Source organism: Urocitellus parryii, chromosome 1 (assembly GCF_045843805.1).
Source record: "Urocitellus parryii isolate mUroPar1 chromosome 1, mUroPar1.hap1, whole genome shotgun sequence".
Lineage (NCBI taxonomy): Eukaryota > Metazoa > Chordata > Mammalia > Rodentia > Sciuridae > Urocitellus > Urocitellus parryii.
In genome coordinates, this window is record NC_135531.1 from 131,117,532 (window position 1) to 131,133,666 (window position 16,135).

Genomic DNA, 16,135 nt, shown 5'->3' on the forward strand with positions numbered 1-16,135 from the left:
TCCTTGACTAAATCTCCAAACTGTCAATAACTCTGAACTATGTAACCTACTATTTTGATGGAATAAAGGGAAAAGAACACCTGAACTTATTAAAAGGCCAGGCCCCACTGATTTATCAACATAGACGGGCTGCATCCATTTTAGTTCCCCTCCTAACTGGTTTGGAAATAGCTGGATCTACTGCTTTAGGAACTGCAGGTCTTATCACAAACTCTAAAAATTTTAAGTCCCTCATCCATCAAATAAATATAGATTTAGGAAAACTAGAAAGATCAATCTCCAAACTAGAGGTTTCACTAGACTCTCTGACAGAAATAGTCTTACAAAACAGATGAGGTCTAGATGGTCTCTTTCTGAAACAAGGAGGACTTTGTATGGCCCCAGGAGAAACTTGTTTCTATGCAAACCATTCTGGGATAATAAAGGACAGTTTGGTGCTTGTGAGAAACAGGTTAAAGGAAAGAGATGAAGCACCAGAAACTTCAGGCAATTGGTTCCAAAACCTATTCTCATGGTCCCCTTGGTTGACTACCATCAGTTCAGCCGTAGTTGGGCCCCTAGTCCCTTCTGATTGGTATTACTGTAGGACCCTGCCTCTTAAAAACCCTCCTAAACCATATACACAAAAAAATGTAGATGAGGTCAGACTTATGGTCTTGCGAGCCCAGAATAGTCCCTTAGACACAGAAGGAGAAAAAAAAAAAAAAAACCACAAAAAACTGAGGCCTAATGATGTGCAAGATTGACATCAAACCTACCAAAACCAGTGGGGAATGTGATAGTAGGAGCAAATGTGACTCCATTTTGTTTTATGACTTCATCCTGTGAAACAACCATGCCAAGTAGAAGAGTCATGACTGGAGCAAGATGTTCTTTTCCTTTTGCTATAGAAACCTTTAAGAACATGGAACTACCTAATGGGGTATTGTTTCTGTAACTAAGGTTACGGGGCTCTGTTTCTGTAACTGGGGTGACTGGGCTAACTGTGATTGGTTAGGCTTCCCTCCACTTGACTGCACTCTCCCGCTTCTGTAACCTGGCTTGCTTGCATTGGCTAGAAACCCTGAACATCCCTTTTGCGGTTTTCAGGCTTATAAGGAGTGCCCTTGCAATTGTTAGGGGTTGATCAGGGGAACAGCTTTATGTTCTGGTCAGCCGCCACCAGTGTGCTTCAGTAAAGGCTTGATTTGATTATACGTGAGTGGTCTGGAAGTCAGTTTATGAAACCCTAGAACAAAGCTTTAACTATAACATATGTATTTTTACAAGAAATCTTAAGATATTCTAAACTCCATTAGGTAGGCTGTGAAAATTTATGTATCTGCCCTTTTCCTCAACAGCAAAATAAAAATTTTATTGTAGTTTTAGGAATCAGATTTGACTACTTTGGGTCTAAAAGTGCAATATCAATCAAGGAATTGTTGGAAAAAATAACAATTTTCAGAAAAATCCTTGGGCACAGTTTCAATATAAAAGCACCAAACATTTACTCTTTTAAGTAAAATAACTATCGCTGACTTAACTTAAAAAGTGACATTACATTTAAGTTTAACATTAGCCATCATCTGAGCTATCTGTGCCTAAACATAGTATTTTGATGTATTGAAACAGTTTTTCAGGAAGAACAAACCACAGACACTTAAGCGGTAAACTAAAAGCCAAAGCAAACTAAAAGCAAAAGTGTTAGATTTTTATATCACATGTAAAATGGTCTTAAGTGTTACCATTGTGCTTACATTGTGATTAGAAAACTATTTACAATGTGTAGCTCTCCTTAGTAACATATTCTGTAGAATAACTGCTTTATTATATAACATTTTCTTGGGGAAAATCAGAGTCTTTCTTAACTCACTGTTTTTCCTTGGTACTAGTTCTGGCCTCTCTTTTAAAATAGACAAATGTTTCAACCAGTCAAATTGCTGCCACCTGCTTATTAAACTTTAATAAGCTAAGCTTTTTAAGTCACATAAAAATTTCATCAAGCATTTCACAATGTTAGGGAAAACGGAAGGAAGAAAAAAGGTCAGAACATCACTTTCCACTGAAGCACTATCTGGAGAGGGATGCTTTGAAAGGAGCCACAAAACAAATGCTAGGGAAATAAGCCCTGTTTATGGCCAGTGCCAGATGGTGACTGCATTTACTCCTTCATCTCACATAGGCCTCTAACTGGGTGCTAATTAAAGCACTATCTTCAAATAGCAGGCTCCCGGGACAACTATGAGTTTTTTCCAAAGGTCTCTGGAAGTGCTACATTCAGCTAATTATTACTATAGGCTTTCTGTCAAGCAGCTCTTCCTCATTTTATTTTCAGTATTTCATATGGCAATGTATTTTTTTAAAAAAATCTTTAATCTGTTTTTTATTTTAAAGTCATATGGCATTTATAATAAGGAAAGAGGAGGTATGGTATCCAGGAACCTTGAGACTTGAGGAAAACGCAGGGTGCTAAGCTCCTTGGGCTTCCTACTGCTTCCCATATATTCCAGACAACATGCTACAGAAGCCTCCAATCTGGAACTTCCAACAGGAAACAGACAAAGCCAAGAAAAGCCTAATTCCTCTAGTCAAAGCACCAGGAAGAAGGTGATCTAATATCAGAAAACTTTTCTGGGCAATACCTATTCTACTCTAGCCAGATGCCTAGGGGAAAATCACACTATTTCTCTTACCCTAGTTCCACCAGCACCCAGTGGGAAAGTAGTCTCCCAACCCAGCTCCTCAGGGAGAACACTGATTTGAAATTTATACACACTCCACCCAACAGCAGAACACAGATTTTTTTTAATAAGAAATTATTCTTTTAAATTATTTATTTATTTTTATGTGGTACTGAGGATCTAACTCAGGGCCTCACACATGCTAGATGAGCGCTCTACCACTAAGCCACAACCATCCAGTCCCAGAACACACATTTTTTAATTAATTTTTTATGCATTTTGATATATCATAGATGGGATATAATTTCTCATTTTTCTGTGTGTACATGTTGTAGAATCATATTGGTCATGCAGTCACATACATACATACAATAATAATGTCTGTTTCATTCCACTTCTTTCCTATTCCCATGTCTCCTCCCCTCCCTTCACTAATCTAAGTAACGCTATTCTTCTCTAGTGCCTTCCCCTTATTGTGACTTAGCATCTGCATATTAGAGAAACCACAAAGCCTTTGGTTTTGTGGCTTATTTCACTTGGCATGATATTATCCAATTCCATCCATTTACTGGCAAATGCCATAATTTCTCTGTTCTTTAAAGGGGAGTAATATCCATTGAGTATATATACCACATTTTCTTTATCCATTCATTTATTGAAGGACACCTGGTTCCATTTGACCCAGCTATCCCACTCCTTGGTTTATACCCCAAAGGACTTAAAATCAGCATACTACAGTAGGTCAGCCACATCAATGTTTATAGCAGCTCAATTCACATTTTTTAAGTACCCATGAAACATTCATCAAGGTAGACCATATCCTAGATCATAAAACAAATCTTAAGAAACAGAAAAAGAATAGGAATCAAAGTATTTCGCTGATCATAATGGAGTCACTAAGATAACGTGACAATAACACCAAGATAATAAAGAATATTAAACTTTTTTTTTTTTGGTATTGGGGATTGAACCCAGGGGCACTTAACCACTATCCCTTTCTTATATTTTATTTAGAAAGAGGGTCTTGCTAAGTTCCTTAGGGCCTTGCTAAATTGCTGAGGCTGCCTCAGTCTCCAAGCCACTGGGATTACAGGCGTGCTGCTGTGCCTGGCTAAACACATTTCTTAATAACATGAGTCAAAGAGGAAGTCTCAAAAGAAAAAGAAAAACATATAACTGAATGAAAACATAACATGTTAAATTAATTAACAATTGAAAATGTGTGGGACACAGATAAAGAAGTGCTGAGAAAAATCTATATAGCTCTAAATGCATATATTAGAGGTTTTTCTTTTGTGGTACTGGGGATTAGAACCCAGGGCCTTGTGCATGCAGGGCAAGCACTCTATCAACTGAGCTATATCCCCAGCCCCTAAGTGCATATATTAGAAAAAAGAGAAAAGGTTTCCAATAAATAAACTACAAGCTTAAATCTAAAAAGGAAAACTATAAAACTTTTAGGGAAGATAAAAAGAAAATCTTTGGAATATTTAGGGTTAGGCAGGGTTTTTCTTTTTATATATGACACAAAACACGATTCATAAAAGGAAAAATTCATATATTAAGCTTCATCATAATTAAAAACTTTTGCTCTTTAAAAGACCCAATAAAGAGGTTGAAAAGACAAACTAGAATGTAAGAAAGTATTTGCAAACCACACATCTGAAACTGAGCAGTAAAAAACAATCCAGGCAGAAAATGGGCAAGAGACATAAATGGACATTTCACTAAAGAGGATGGCAAATAAGTACATGAAAAGATAATCAACATCAGTAGTCACTGGAAAATGCAAATTAAAGCCAAAATTATTAAAATAAAATAAACTACTGATACTCCCAAGTTGGAAGGACATCAAGGGAATTATGCTGAATGAAGAAATCTAAACTCTAGAGGTGAAGCACAATATATCTCTATATACATAGCATTCTTGAGACGACAAAGCTGTAGACATGGGGAACAGATTAGTGGTGGTGAGGGGTTAGGGAAGAAGGTACTATGACTGTAACAGTAGCACGAGGAATCCTTTCGATGAAACTGTTATGTATCTTAAGTGTGATGGTCACATGAATATAAGACTGCATAGAACTAAAAACACACATACTCTCACATAAAGAGTCCAGTGAATGCAGTAAAATCAGTAGATTACATCCACATCAATTTCTGATGTGGAATACTAACTATAATTATAGTTGTAATACTAACTATAATCAAGCAATATATTATCACTAGAAGAAAACAGATCTCTGCATTATTTCTTACAAATGCAAGTAACTCTTCAATTATCTCAAAATAAAGTTTAAAAAATGCAAAAGACCAGTATTTCTCAGAAAGTATTCATAATCTGAATCTAATCATGAAGGAATGTCAGACAAACTCAAACACAAAATCTGACCCTCTTGGCAAATGTCAATGTCATGGAACAATAAGAGACATGACAATGAAATGCAATGTAATCTGTAAATCTGATCCAATCAAGCTGGGGTTTTCTTTGCTATCAAAATGGAATTATTGAGCAGTTTTACACAACTTGAAAACTATTTTATACAACTATCTGGTCTGTAAATTAGATAGTGCACTGCATCAGTGTTAATTTCCTGATTTTGAATAATCATACTATGGTTAAATAAGAGAATGTTCTTGTTTTTACAAAACACACAATGAAGTATTAAAGGTAGGGTGCACCATATCTAAAACTTACTCTCAAATGGTTTATGTATTTTTAAACATAGAAAAGAAAATATAGCAAATGTTAACAGCTGGATAATATTCATGAAGGGAATACTTTTGCATTATTCTTGCAACTTTTTGTAAATTATAAAACTTATTAAAATAAAAAATTCAAAAGTAGACAAGATACTTCATAGAGCCTGGCATGTTCATGTTCAATAAACTGTAATTTTCAGAAATTTCATAGGCTGGGGATGTGGTTCAGTGGTAGAGCTTCACTAGCTTGCATGAGGCCCTGGGTTCAATTCCCAGTACTGCAAAAACAAAAACAAATTTTATAACTATTTTCAGATGAAGAAACAGGTTGAGAAGCTAAATAAATTGTCCAGGAAGAAAATAGGTAAACTGGTAATAAGGTAGGAATTTGAACTCACACCTTTTCCATGCCAAAGTCTATTCTTCTTTTACTAGAATAAGGAGAGATGAAAATTCCAACTCCTCCATGGGAATCCTTATACACCGATAGAACAAGATTGCGCTATGCAAAACTTGGCTTCTCTCTAAGCAATTCACTTCTTAGTTCCTAAAGGAAAAGTCTAGGACAGGGACAACCCAAACCCAACTCTTAGGATATTACACAAACTAACAAACTCAGAATCATCATCTATCTACACCCTTCATCCGGGGAACTGCCTCTACGTAGAGTCTTTATTCATTAAACCAAAATTCATTGAGCCCTTAGGATGTGTAAATTGACAAAATTCTAAAATGACCATTCAGAGAGAAATTCTAAAATGACCATTTCTTCTACTGTTCTTCCCCACCTCACCCTCATCCCATGTCTGAGTTTAGATATGACAGGAAATTTATTTTTAATTGATTTTTTTCTCCTGAATAGATAACACATAGTTCAAAATTAATGTGGGAAAAAGATTAAAATAGAAAAGGGTATAGAATGAAATCTCCTCAATCCTCCCAGCTCCCCTCTCTTGTGACAACTAAAGTTACCATTTTAAAAATACAACTTTGACCTGTGTAACTCTACATCATGTACAACCAGAAGAATGAGAAGTTATACTCCATTTATGTATGATGTGTCAAAATGCATTCTACTGTCATGTATAACTAATAACAAATAAATAAATTTTTAAAAATACAACTTTGTGATATTTCTCCAAATTAACAGAATTATTTATATCATATCATGACATTATCTGGCTAACCAGAATATCATCAGTGATAACTATAAATAAAACAATTTCCCCTTTTAGGTATTTAAAATATTAGTGTAGATATGTTTTCAATGTATTACAATGACTCTAAGGTTACAGCTTTTTTTTTTTAATATTTATTTCCTAGCTTTTTTTTTTTTTTTTTTTAGGTGGACACAATATCTTTATTTTACATATATGTGGTGCTGAGGATCGAACCCAGTGCCCCACACATGCTAGGTGAGCACTCTACCACTAAGCCATAGTCCCAGCCCCTAAGGTTACAGTTTTAATCAAAAAAAATGTTGCAAGATGTGTGATCACAATAGCGCCTATGGATTATAGTTATTGTTGGAGAGTTCTGGTAGCTCACCTGGTTCCTGTCACGTGCATTTGTGTACCTGATCTTCTGAATGAAGTAGAATATGAGCCATGCTGAAGAAATAATCATCAAAACAATAAAGGATATTGACACGAAGACTAGAGAACCACGGCTGAAGTTCTTTGGTGGCATCCGAGTTCCAACAGCTATTGTCATTTGTACAGAGATGTTTTTCTCCAGATAACTCAAAATATCCTTACCCCTCAATTCTGTTATCATGACAGCAATAATATCTCCAGTGCCTGTAATGCAAAATAAATATATATACAAGTGACATTTAGAATTTTTAGAAAAATAAAATATGTTCCTTAGAAAAACTACAATTTTTGCTAATGGGAAGAATTTATAGATTCAGCTTTTCAACTGAAACGAAGCTGCAGTTGGGTATGTAGTTTCCAAGTGGGACCATGTTATATAATACCTAAACTTAGACATGAGGCGTTAAACAACTGCAGTGTTAAGAACAGTATTAACTTGTCTTAAAGACAACTACATTTTAAAAAGATTATTAAGCCAGCCAAATATGACAACAGATAATATCACAGCATAATATATAGCCATGGAAATGTGATAAAATCGTGGTGGGTTTATATTATAAAACTTTTTCTATCTTAAGTGGTCTTCAGAAAGTCCTAATATCTTAAGAAATGAAGAAAAATACTGTTACATATAGAACAAGTAGGTATTTCTTGCATTCCTGGAGTACCTAATATATGTAAACTGTACAAGGGATAGAAAGAAGCATAAGGCATGGAGCTTTATAACATCACTGAGACTTACAACATATGCCTAGTAACAGAACTACAACAACAAATTGTCATACCTTTATTAGTAACACTTCAAACTAACCTTGGTCCTATATGTAGACCTGACCCAAATAAGGCTCCTTTCAAGTTTACTCCAAAGTCCTTTTGGAACTCAAGCCCTTCTTGAGAAAGATTCAAGCTTTAACATTCGGACTAGTTTGGCATAAAAAATCTTCAACTTCTAATAGCTGTTTAGACGTCTGTCACAGCCACAAATAATGCAACTATAAACGTGGTCTTAAGTTGCCCTTCTAAGCCCTTTCTAAGCCCTTCTAGTCCTTTCCCTCTTAATTTCCAGAAGCTGGTATACATTCAAGGCAAGTAACTACTTCTCCTGTGGATAGCATAAAATCTCTCTCTCTTTCCTTCTACACAATGGAAATAGCTTCCTAATTTTAGGAAACAGAGAAGCTTGTCTACCACTGATATGTCAGCAACCAACCTTTTATAAAGCTACTTATGGGTACATACAATCTGACTTCTTCAAAGAACTCTTAAGAGAGATAGAAGTATAGGAGAAGAGGAATAAACATTTTATTTGAGGAAAGAGAAAAGTATAATTATCTATTAGAATATGAATAAGGCTTGTGTATGTAAATGTAAACCAACAAACAAAACAAACAACCCCTAACACTTGACTTTCAAAAGCTTCTTTGATGAGTGTTAAAAACATTTGGCTTTATGTTTCATATTTAGCTAAAAGAACTATCCTTGTATTACATGTAGTCAAAAGACTACATGTGACAGAAAAAAAATTAATAAAAGAAATTTTATGAAAAATGTAATCCAATGGAATGTATATTTATATATTACCTTATTCAAAATTGTTCCAGCCACTTTATCAGAACAGCAGTTTATCAGAACACTGATTAAAAATCCATAACAAAAAGAAAATGCAAAATTAAAGCAAGCAATAAAATTAATATCTAATTACCTTTCCGAAATGAGTTCTGGTTAGTAATAAATTAGAGAAAATCATAAAATAATGCTAAGCCAGCTTAAATTTCCACCTAGAAATCTTAGGTTTGTGCTTTTAAATGTTGTTCAACAGGCAATGATCTGTGGTATAAGATACCAGGTATGGCTATAAAGTAACTGAGACGGATCCCACAAACAACATATGACAATCAGTCTCATTGCTTTATAATCACACCAGGTACAAACAGTTTTAGAAATCAGTTCTGAGGCTCCCTCTTGAAGACTCAAGCTGAAAAAGGAAGAGGGAAAGCTGCACAAGTAGCTGAGGGAACCAATCCAGGTAATTTCTTTCAAACAACACTAAATAAATGTATCAACTAATTTCAACAGGAAAGCTGTTTGGGAAAAGAAATGTTTAATTATGTCAACCATCCATTCAATGATATTTATTGAGCACATACTATTATAGAGGCTCCTTTCACTTCTTTATTTTTTAAATTTTCCTTTCTCTTCTTAAATAGACAAAAAAATTCCCCCTCCTTTTCTTTCTTGTGGTACTGAACATTGAATCTAGGGGTGCTCTACCCCTGAGCTATACTATACCCCAGCCCTTTTAAATTAAAATTTTAATTTTTTTCAAGTTCTGACATACATTTCATTTTTTTAAAAATTAGAGCTTTATTGTTATACATGTTAGTTGGGTTCATCCCAACAAACTCATATGCCGCAGTCTGGCTGGGCACAAAATCACAAGCCACTCACAGCTTTGTAGATTCAAACAGCAAATCTTTATTGCCGAACTCACACGGGCACTCTACACACATTCTGGGGAAATTCACGTATTCCACCAGGCTCCGAATCCCAAGGAGCCTGAGGCAGCAGGATACGCCCTATTCCCAGCAGGGTACACCTTAAACCTGGAACCGCCCTACACTCAAGGAGCGGGATACTCCCTATTCCCAGCAGGATACACTCTAAACCTGGATCCACCCTAATCCAGTAGGATCCTCCTTAAACCCGGATCCACCCTGGTCCTTGAGCAGGGTCACCTTTCTCAAACATACATGCAATGTCACTGCAAATGTCCAAGACAAGTCCATTTCCACGAGTCCTTCCTCTAAGCAACATGGGGTACGCTGGCAAGGAAATTGTCATACCTACTTGGCTAATGGCTCTCAGCACTCATACATTTAATTTTTATCTATTTATTTAAAATTTTTTTTTAGTTGTAGATGGACACGATACCTTTATTTTATCTATCTATCTATCTATCTATCTATCTATCTATCTATTTATATGTTATGCTGAGGATCGAACCCAGTGCCTCACACATGCCAGACAAGTGCCACAACCCCGGCCCCATTTAATTTTTATTTTAAGACCGGTTCTCACTAAGTTGCTGAGGCTGACCTTGAACTTCTGATCCTCCTGCCTCAGCTGCCTCTTAAGTAGCCAGGATTGTAAGTATGTGCCAGGTGCCCTGCAAAAATTACCTGTTCTTGATGACATGAAAACTGCATCTGCTCTCAGGAGAGCAAATAAGAATCATAAGGGACTAGAAACAGAATAAAACACAGGCATAGTTTCATCACCTCAGCACATAGGAGACTAAGAAGAATGATGGCAAAGTAGTCTAAGTCACTAAGATCCAACAAAATGAAAAATAACTGCAACAGATCATCAGAATACTAGTGAAGGACTGAGTTCTTTTTTTTTTTTTTAAAGAGGGAGAGGAGAGAGAAAGAGAAATTTTTTTTTAATATTTATTTTTCAGTTTTCAGTGGACATAATATCTTTATATTATTTTTAGGTGATGCTGAGGATCGAACCCAGCGCCCTGCGCATGCCAGGAGAGCGTGTTACCGCTTGAGCCACATCCCCAGCCTAGGGGATGTGGACTGAGTTCTTAATTGTGTTAGGTTTTAAAGCCCTTATAATCTGATGAGTTATATAGGGGACTACTCCTAGAAGAAAGGCCCTGTGTTTCCCCATACCTTAAGCCCAATTTAAGGATATGTATGTCATTTTGAAATAAAGATTTGGAGAGCCTGGCTAGTTTCAAGAAGAACATTAATGCCAGAGAAAAGTTAACCTTCAGGATAAAAATGGGTTAGATCAAGCAGTGAGTGATTAGTTAAGGGTCAGCTAGAGTGTAGTGATATAAACATTTAAGTAGAGATGTATTAAGTCCTTGGTAAACACTGCTAATAAAACATGGACATAGCTTCAGCATCCCATGCATTTCAACATGTCTGACAGCAGCTATTCATTAATCAGAGATGATTAATGAAATTAAAAACCTATTTGTGGGGATGGGGATGTGGCTCAAGCGGTAACGCGCTCACCTGGTATGCATGGAGCGCTGGGTTCGATCCTCAGCACCACATAAAAATAAAATAAAAATGTTGTGTCCACCAAAAACTGAAAAATAAATATTAAAATATTATCTCTTTCTCTCTCTCACTTCTCTCTCTCCCTTAAAAAAAAAACAAACAAACAAAAAAAAAACCTATTTGTGAGCTGGGCGTGGTGGTGCAAATTTATAATCCCAGCAGCTTGGGAGGCTGAGGCAGGAGGATTCAAGAGTTCAAAGCCAGCTTCAGCAACATAAAGGTGCTAAGCAACTCAGTGAGACCCTGTCTCTAAATAAAATATAAAAAAGGCCTGGGGATGTGGCTCAGTGGTTGAGTGCCCCTGAGTTCAATCCCCAGTACCCTCCTAAAACAAAAGCAAACAAATAAAAACACAACCTATTTGTGATTCCTACTTTTAACTATTTTCTTGAAAAGCTTGCTCCATTGTTATTTTTTAATGGAAATCTATGCTCACTGCTTGAGTGTTATGGTTTGGATCTGGAATAGCCCTAAAAGCTCAGGTGTTGAAACCCCAATGAAGCAAGGTTCTGAGGTGGAGCTTAAGATAAGGACTGAATCATGAGGGCTCTGACCTCATCAGTGGAATTCAAATTAACCCTGATAGCTGGATGGACTACTGGGAGGTAGAAAGAAAGTAGGTAACTGGGGGTGTGCCTTAAAAGGGTTTATCTTCTCCTTGGCCCCATCTTCTCTCTGCTTTCCATCTGCCATGAGATGAGTAGCTTTCCTCCACCACACTCTTCCATCATGATGTTCTTCTTCACCTCAAGCCCAGAGAAATGGAGCCAGCTGACCATGAGCTGAATCCTTTAAAATCTAAATCAAAATAAACCTTTTCTTCTCTAAGTTGTTCTTGTCAGATATTTTGGTCACAATAACAAAAAGCTGACTAACACACCGAATCTGGTTTCTTTAATAAATACTCCTATTCTGTTTTTTAATATTTTTTTAGTTGTTGATGGACCTTTATTTTATTTATTTGTATGTGGTGCTGAGAATCGAACCCAGTGCCTCACGCGTGCTAGGCAAGCGCTCTACCACTGAGCCACAACCCCAGCACCAATACTCCTTTTCTTTTCTTTTTTATTTAAAATAATTCTCAAACCCACAGAACAGTTTTAGTACTATGTGAATATTCATGTGCTTTTTATTTAGATTTGTCAACTGGTAATATTTCATCCTTTATGTATTTAATTTTTGCTGAACCAATGAAGAGTAAGTTGCAAACAATAAAACATTGAATTCCTAAGTACTTCAACAGTATCTCCTAAGAACAAGTGTATTCTAAATGCTCAGAATTCATTTATTTATACTTGAGATATTTAACTCTAATAACACTGTTCTTTAATATATAGTTCATACTGAAGTATCTCTGCACTACTCCTAGTAATTACTTCCACAATTGTTTCATTTAGTTTTATATCCAGGTTCCAATCGGGGGCTGTGGGCACTGTCCTTAGTTGTCACATTTTATTAAGTCTCCTTTGATCTAAAATAATTCTGCAGGTCATTTTGGTCCACCGTTCATGACACTGATGTTTCTGAAGAGTTCAAGCCAGAGACTTTGAAAATGTTCCTTAAGCTGGGTTACCTGATTGTTTCCTGATGATTATATCTCCAAATTAAACACCCGGTAAGACAGCTATGAGGTAATTCTATGTCCTTCCTTCTCAGGACAGTATATCAGGAAGCACATGGCAGGTTTTACTTTTATTGCTGATGGCAAATTTTATAATTTAGTTAATCTTGACCTAACATCCAGATTTATCTACTGCACATGAATGCTTTTCTCTTTTTAATTAATAAGCAATCTGCGTGGTAATACTTTCATATTGTGTGAATAAGCAGTTCCTCAATAGGCTTTCATTCACTGCTCTTAACATCGGCTGATGTTCACCTCAATTATTATAATGGTATTTGCAAAACTGATTTTTCTAATACTTTAATTTCATCGACATTTTGCAAAATGATTCTATAATCAGAGCATTAACAACATTTTCTACTTATCTTTTTTCCTATTAAAAACAGAACGGTTGGGAGGGCAATTTTTCTATAAAACAGAGTCTTACAATTCCCAGCAAAACCTATTTTTCAATGAGGAAAACAGACCAGTGGAAAAATGGACTCCTATAGTCCTGGCTACAGAATTAATTTTGAAGGGCCAAAAACAGGAGCCTCAGAATTAGCCTCCTTTTGGGCTCATGAATCAGAAGATCTAGGTTCAAATCTCAGTCTGATATTCAACGTTACTGAATTTCAGTTTTTCTTTCAAAGAAGAAAAAAAACTTAAGACAGATGCTCAGTAAATGCTACAGCTTGGTGAGCTATCCAACTCGTGTTGTTATTATTCACAGAAAGCAAAGGAAGACACTGTGGGAAGGAAACCAAAAGCCCCTACCACAGCATTTGGGACTCTGTTCTTTCTCTTTAATTTCCCCTTCAAGCTCAGGAAGCACTCAGGTACTTGCTGACCAATGTTCCTGTTACCAAGAGGATTCTGGCTTTAGCTCAGAAAGTCAATCTACTTAGTTGCGAAGTGCCAGAAATCCCTACCCTCCTTCTTACCTCTTCTGGGAGTAAATCTCAGGGCAAGTCCAGTGCAGCTGCATAGCTGATTTTAAAGGAAGACCCAAGAAGAGAAAAGTGAACTGACACAGGGCTTGCAAAATGGAGAGAGGTGGTTTTAACTTTTTCACTATAAGTGTATATATTTTCTATGAAAGTAACAACCCTCTATAAAATCTATTTAACAGTTTTTATGCTTTAACAGATAAATTTGTTTCATAAGCTCAAATCACCTGCCGAAGTTTTAAGGACTCTCAAAACTCAGACATATAATTTCAGGAAACTAGCCTTCAAAAAAAGTTCAGGGGATGCTGCATTCCTACATTAAATGTCTACAAAGATATTTTATAACAGTAATTACTAGCAATGGTATTAGAGTTATTCCTATACAACTCAATGACCTATTTACTTGTCAAACAGAACATCATATGCATTAGGTGAAAAATTAAAATTGCTATAATGTTTTTTAAAAAAATTGCTGAAAGGACAGAGGTATAATTCAGGGGTTTTCTATGATACTCTGTCATGCTACACATACTGGAAGAACTCTATGCTGTTTGTTTCTCAATGAGTCTAGTCGGCTCATTCAGGGTCTAACACCTTCCCTTCACGCTCACTTCCATTGACTTAATTAAGTCATTCTCAACTGTTTATCTACAATAGTTTCATTTTTTTCAAGATGGGCACAGTGTTGCATGCCTGTAATCCCAGTTACTTGGGAGACTGAGGCAGGAAGATTGCAAGTTCAAAGCCAGCCTTGGTAACTTAGCAAGACCGTCTTAAAATAAAAGTAAAAAGGAGAGGGGATACAGCTCACTGACAGAATAGTTGCCTAGCAAGCACAAGGCCCTGGGTTTGATTCCCAATATCACACACATATATACATGCAAAGTGTTTCCTCATTTCTTCAAGCCCAGTTCTCATTTTTTCTTTTCACTGATTCCTTAATGAACTCGAAGAAAAAAAATGCTACATTTTATTTTTATAAATTAAGTAGAGCAGTAATTCCAACAGATGTAGTTGACAGGCTATATCAATTATAAATTCCCTGCTGAAATTTGTCAGTAGTTTTGCTAAAACATGTATCTGTTCCTCCTGTCAGTCAAATAAATTTTAAACTCCTTAACCTGATATTTAACACATTCGGGGAGCCAAATGGTCCTCAAGGTAATTGGTAAGTCATGTTTTGATGGACATCTTTTGATTCAAAGAAACTGCTAGTCAGTGTCTGAAATAGTGGCTCTTGCAATTTAAGCAGAAAGGAAGAGTGAAATCAGGAGGAAAAAAATTGGAAAAAGATGGAGAAAGAGTTCAAGGAACTGGAAGCTTCAACACTACCAAATGACAGGAGGAGGGGGGAAAATTGGCAGAGGCAATGACCAGAACAGGACACTGGAGTTCAAGACTTGAGATATGACAATTCAGGGAGATGGTGAGGTCCAGAGGAGCAGCTATAAGACAGGTTCTGGTCAAAAGAGAGTCACAGAGTCTTTAAGTTAAAAGAGTTTGGACATGTTATCAATCTTCAACATAATGTAAGAAATGCAGGGAATGTAGCTCAATGTTAGAGTGCTTGGTAAGTGTAAGGTCCTGAGTTCAATCTCCCAGCTCTGCCAAAAAAGAAAAAAACAAACATAATGTAAGACCTGCCCCCACTAAATTAACACTTTTTAGATAGTTGGTTCTATCACTTTTAAGACAATGAGGGTCTTTTTTAAAACTAAAATCTTTGTGAAATGGAGTATTTATTTAGTCTCAAAGTACCTCCCCACAGAATTTTTATTAATTAAAGGGGAAAAGAGTAGTTTCATGGTACAAATGCCTGGAGGACATTCATGGCTTTAGGTCCTGTCCTGGGAAAAAACAGCACTGAAAAACTGTATGTCATCTAAGAATGATGCAAAATATGACTGATTATAAGGGGCATCATTACTTTATGTATCATAACGAAAAAAAGTCCTAAAAAAGTGTTAATGAATATAAGAAACCATCCCAACCTCAAGTTGTAAAATGCGGACAATGAAAATGTCCACATTACATTACATGTACATTAACAGTCCTTCAAATAATCAAAGACATCTTCCCTTGGATCCTACTTCAAGCTTTTTTCCCATACTAACTATTCCCAGAGCCTCATCATTAGTTGGAAAAAAAAAATGCGCGCGCGCACACACACACACACACACACACACTGAGGATTGAACCTAGAGGCATGCTATCATTACGTTATCTCCAGCTCTTTTTATTTTTTATTTTGAGACAGTGTCTCTTTAACTTGCCCAGGCTGGCTTCAAACTTGCAATCCTGCCTCAACCTTCTGAGTCACTAGAAATATAGACGTGCACCACTGCACCTGAGAGGAAAGTTAGAAATATTATATTAACCTAGAATTTAGAACTTTGAGAATGAATGGCTGTTCATCCCTGATATACCTCTTCATCCCTGATATTTAGTACGTATTCTCCTATAAACAACAAAAAAAATTCATAAACAGAATACAACTTCCCAATTCAGGAAATGATCAGTAATGGATGTTACGTAATATTACCTA

The 16,135-nt window shown here is 36.2% G+C and overlaps 1 protein-coding gene across 4 annotated transcripts in view; it reads right to left on the bottom strand.

Moving 5' to 3' along the window:
* Positions 1-16,135, bottom strand: part of Rnf130 (ring finger protein 130) — a 128,521-nt gene that overhangs the window by 57,369 nt on the left and 55,017 nt on the right. For all 4 annotated transcript variants that reach the window (XM_026412301.2, XM_026412299.2, XM_077801471.1 and 1 more), the window contains exon 3: positions 6,912-7,162. In XM_026412301.2, coding sequence (XP_026268086.1) covers positions 6,912-7,162 — 251 coding nt within the window. The remainder of the gene's footprint in view (positions 1-6,911; positions 7,163-16,135) is intronic.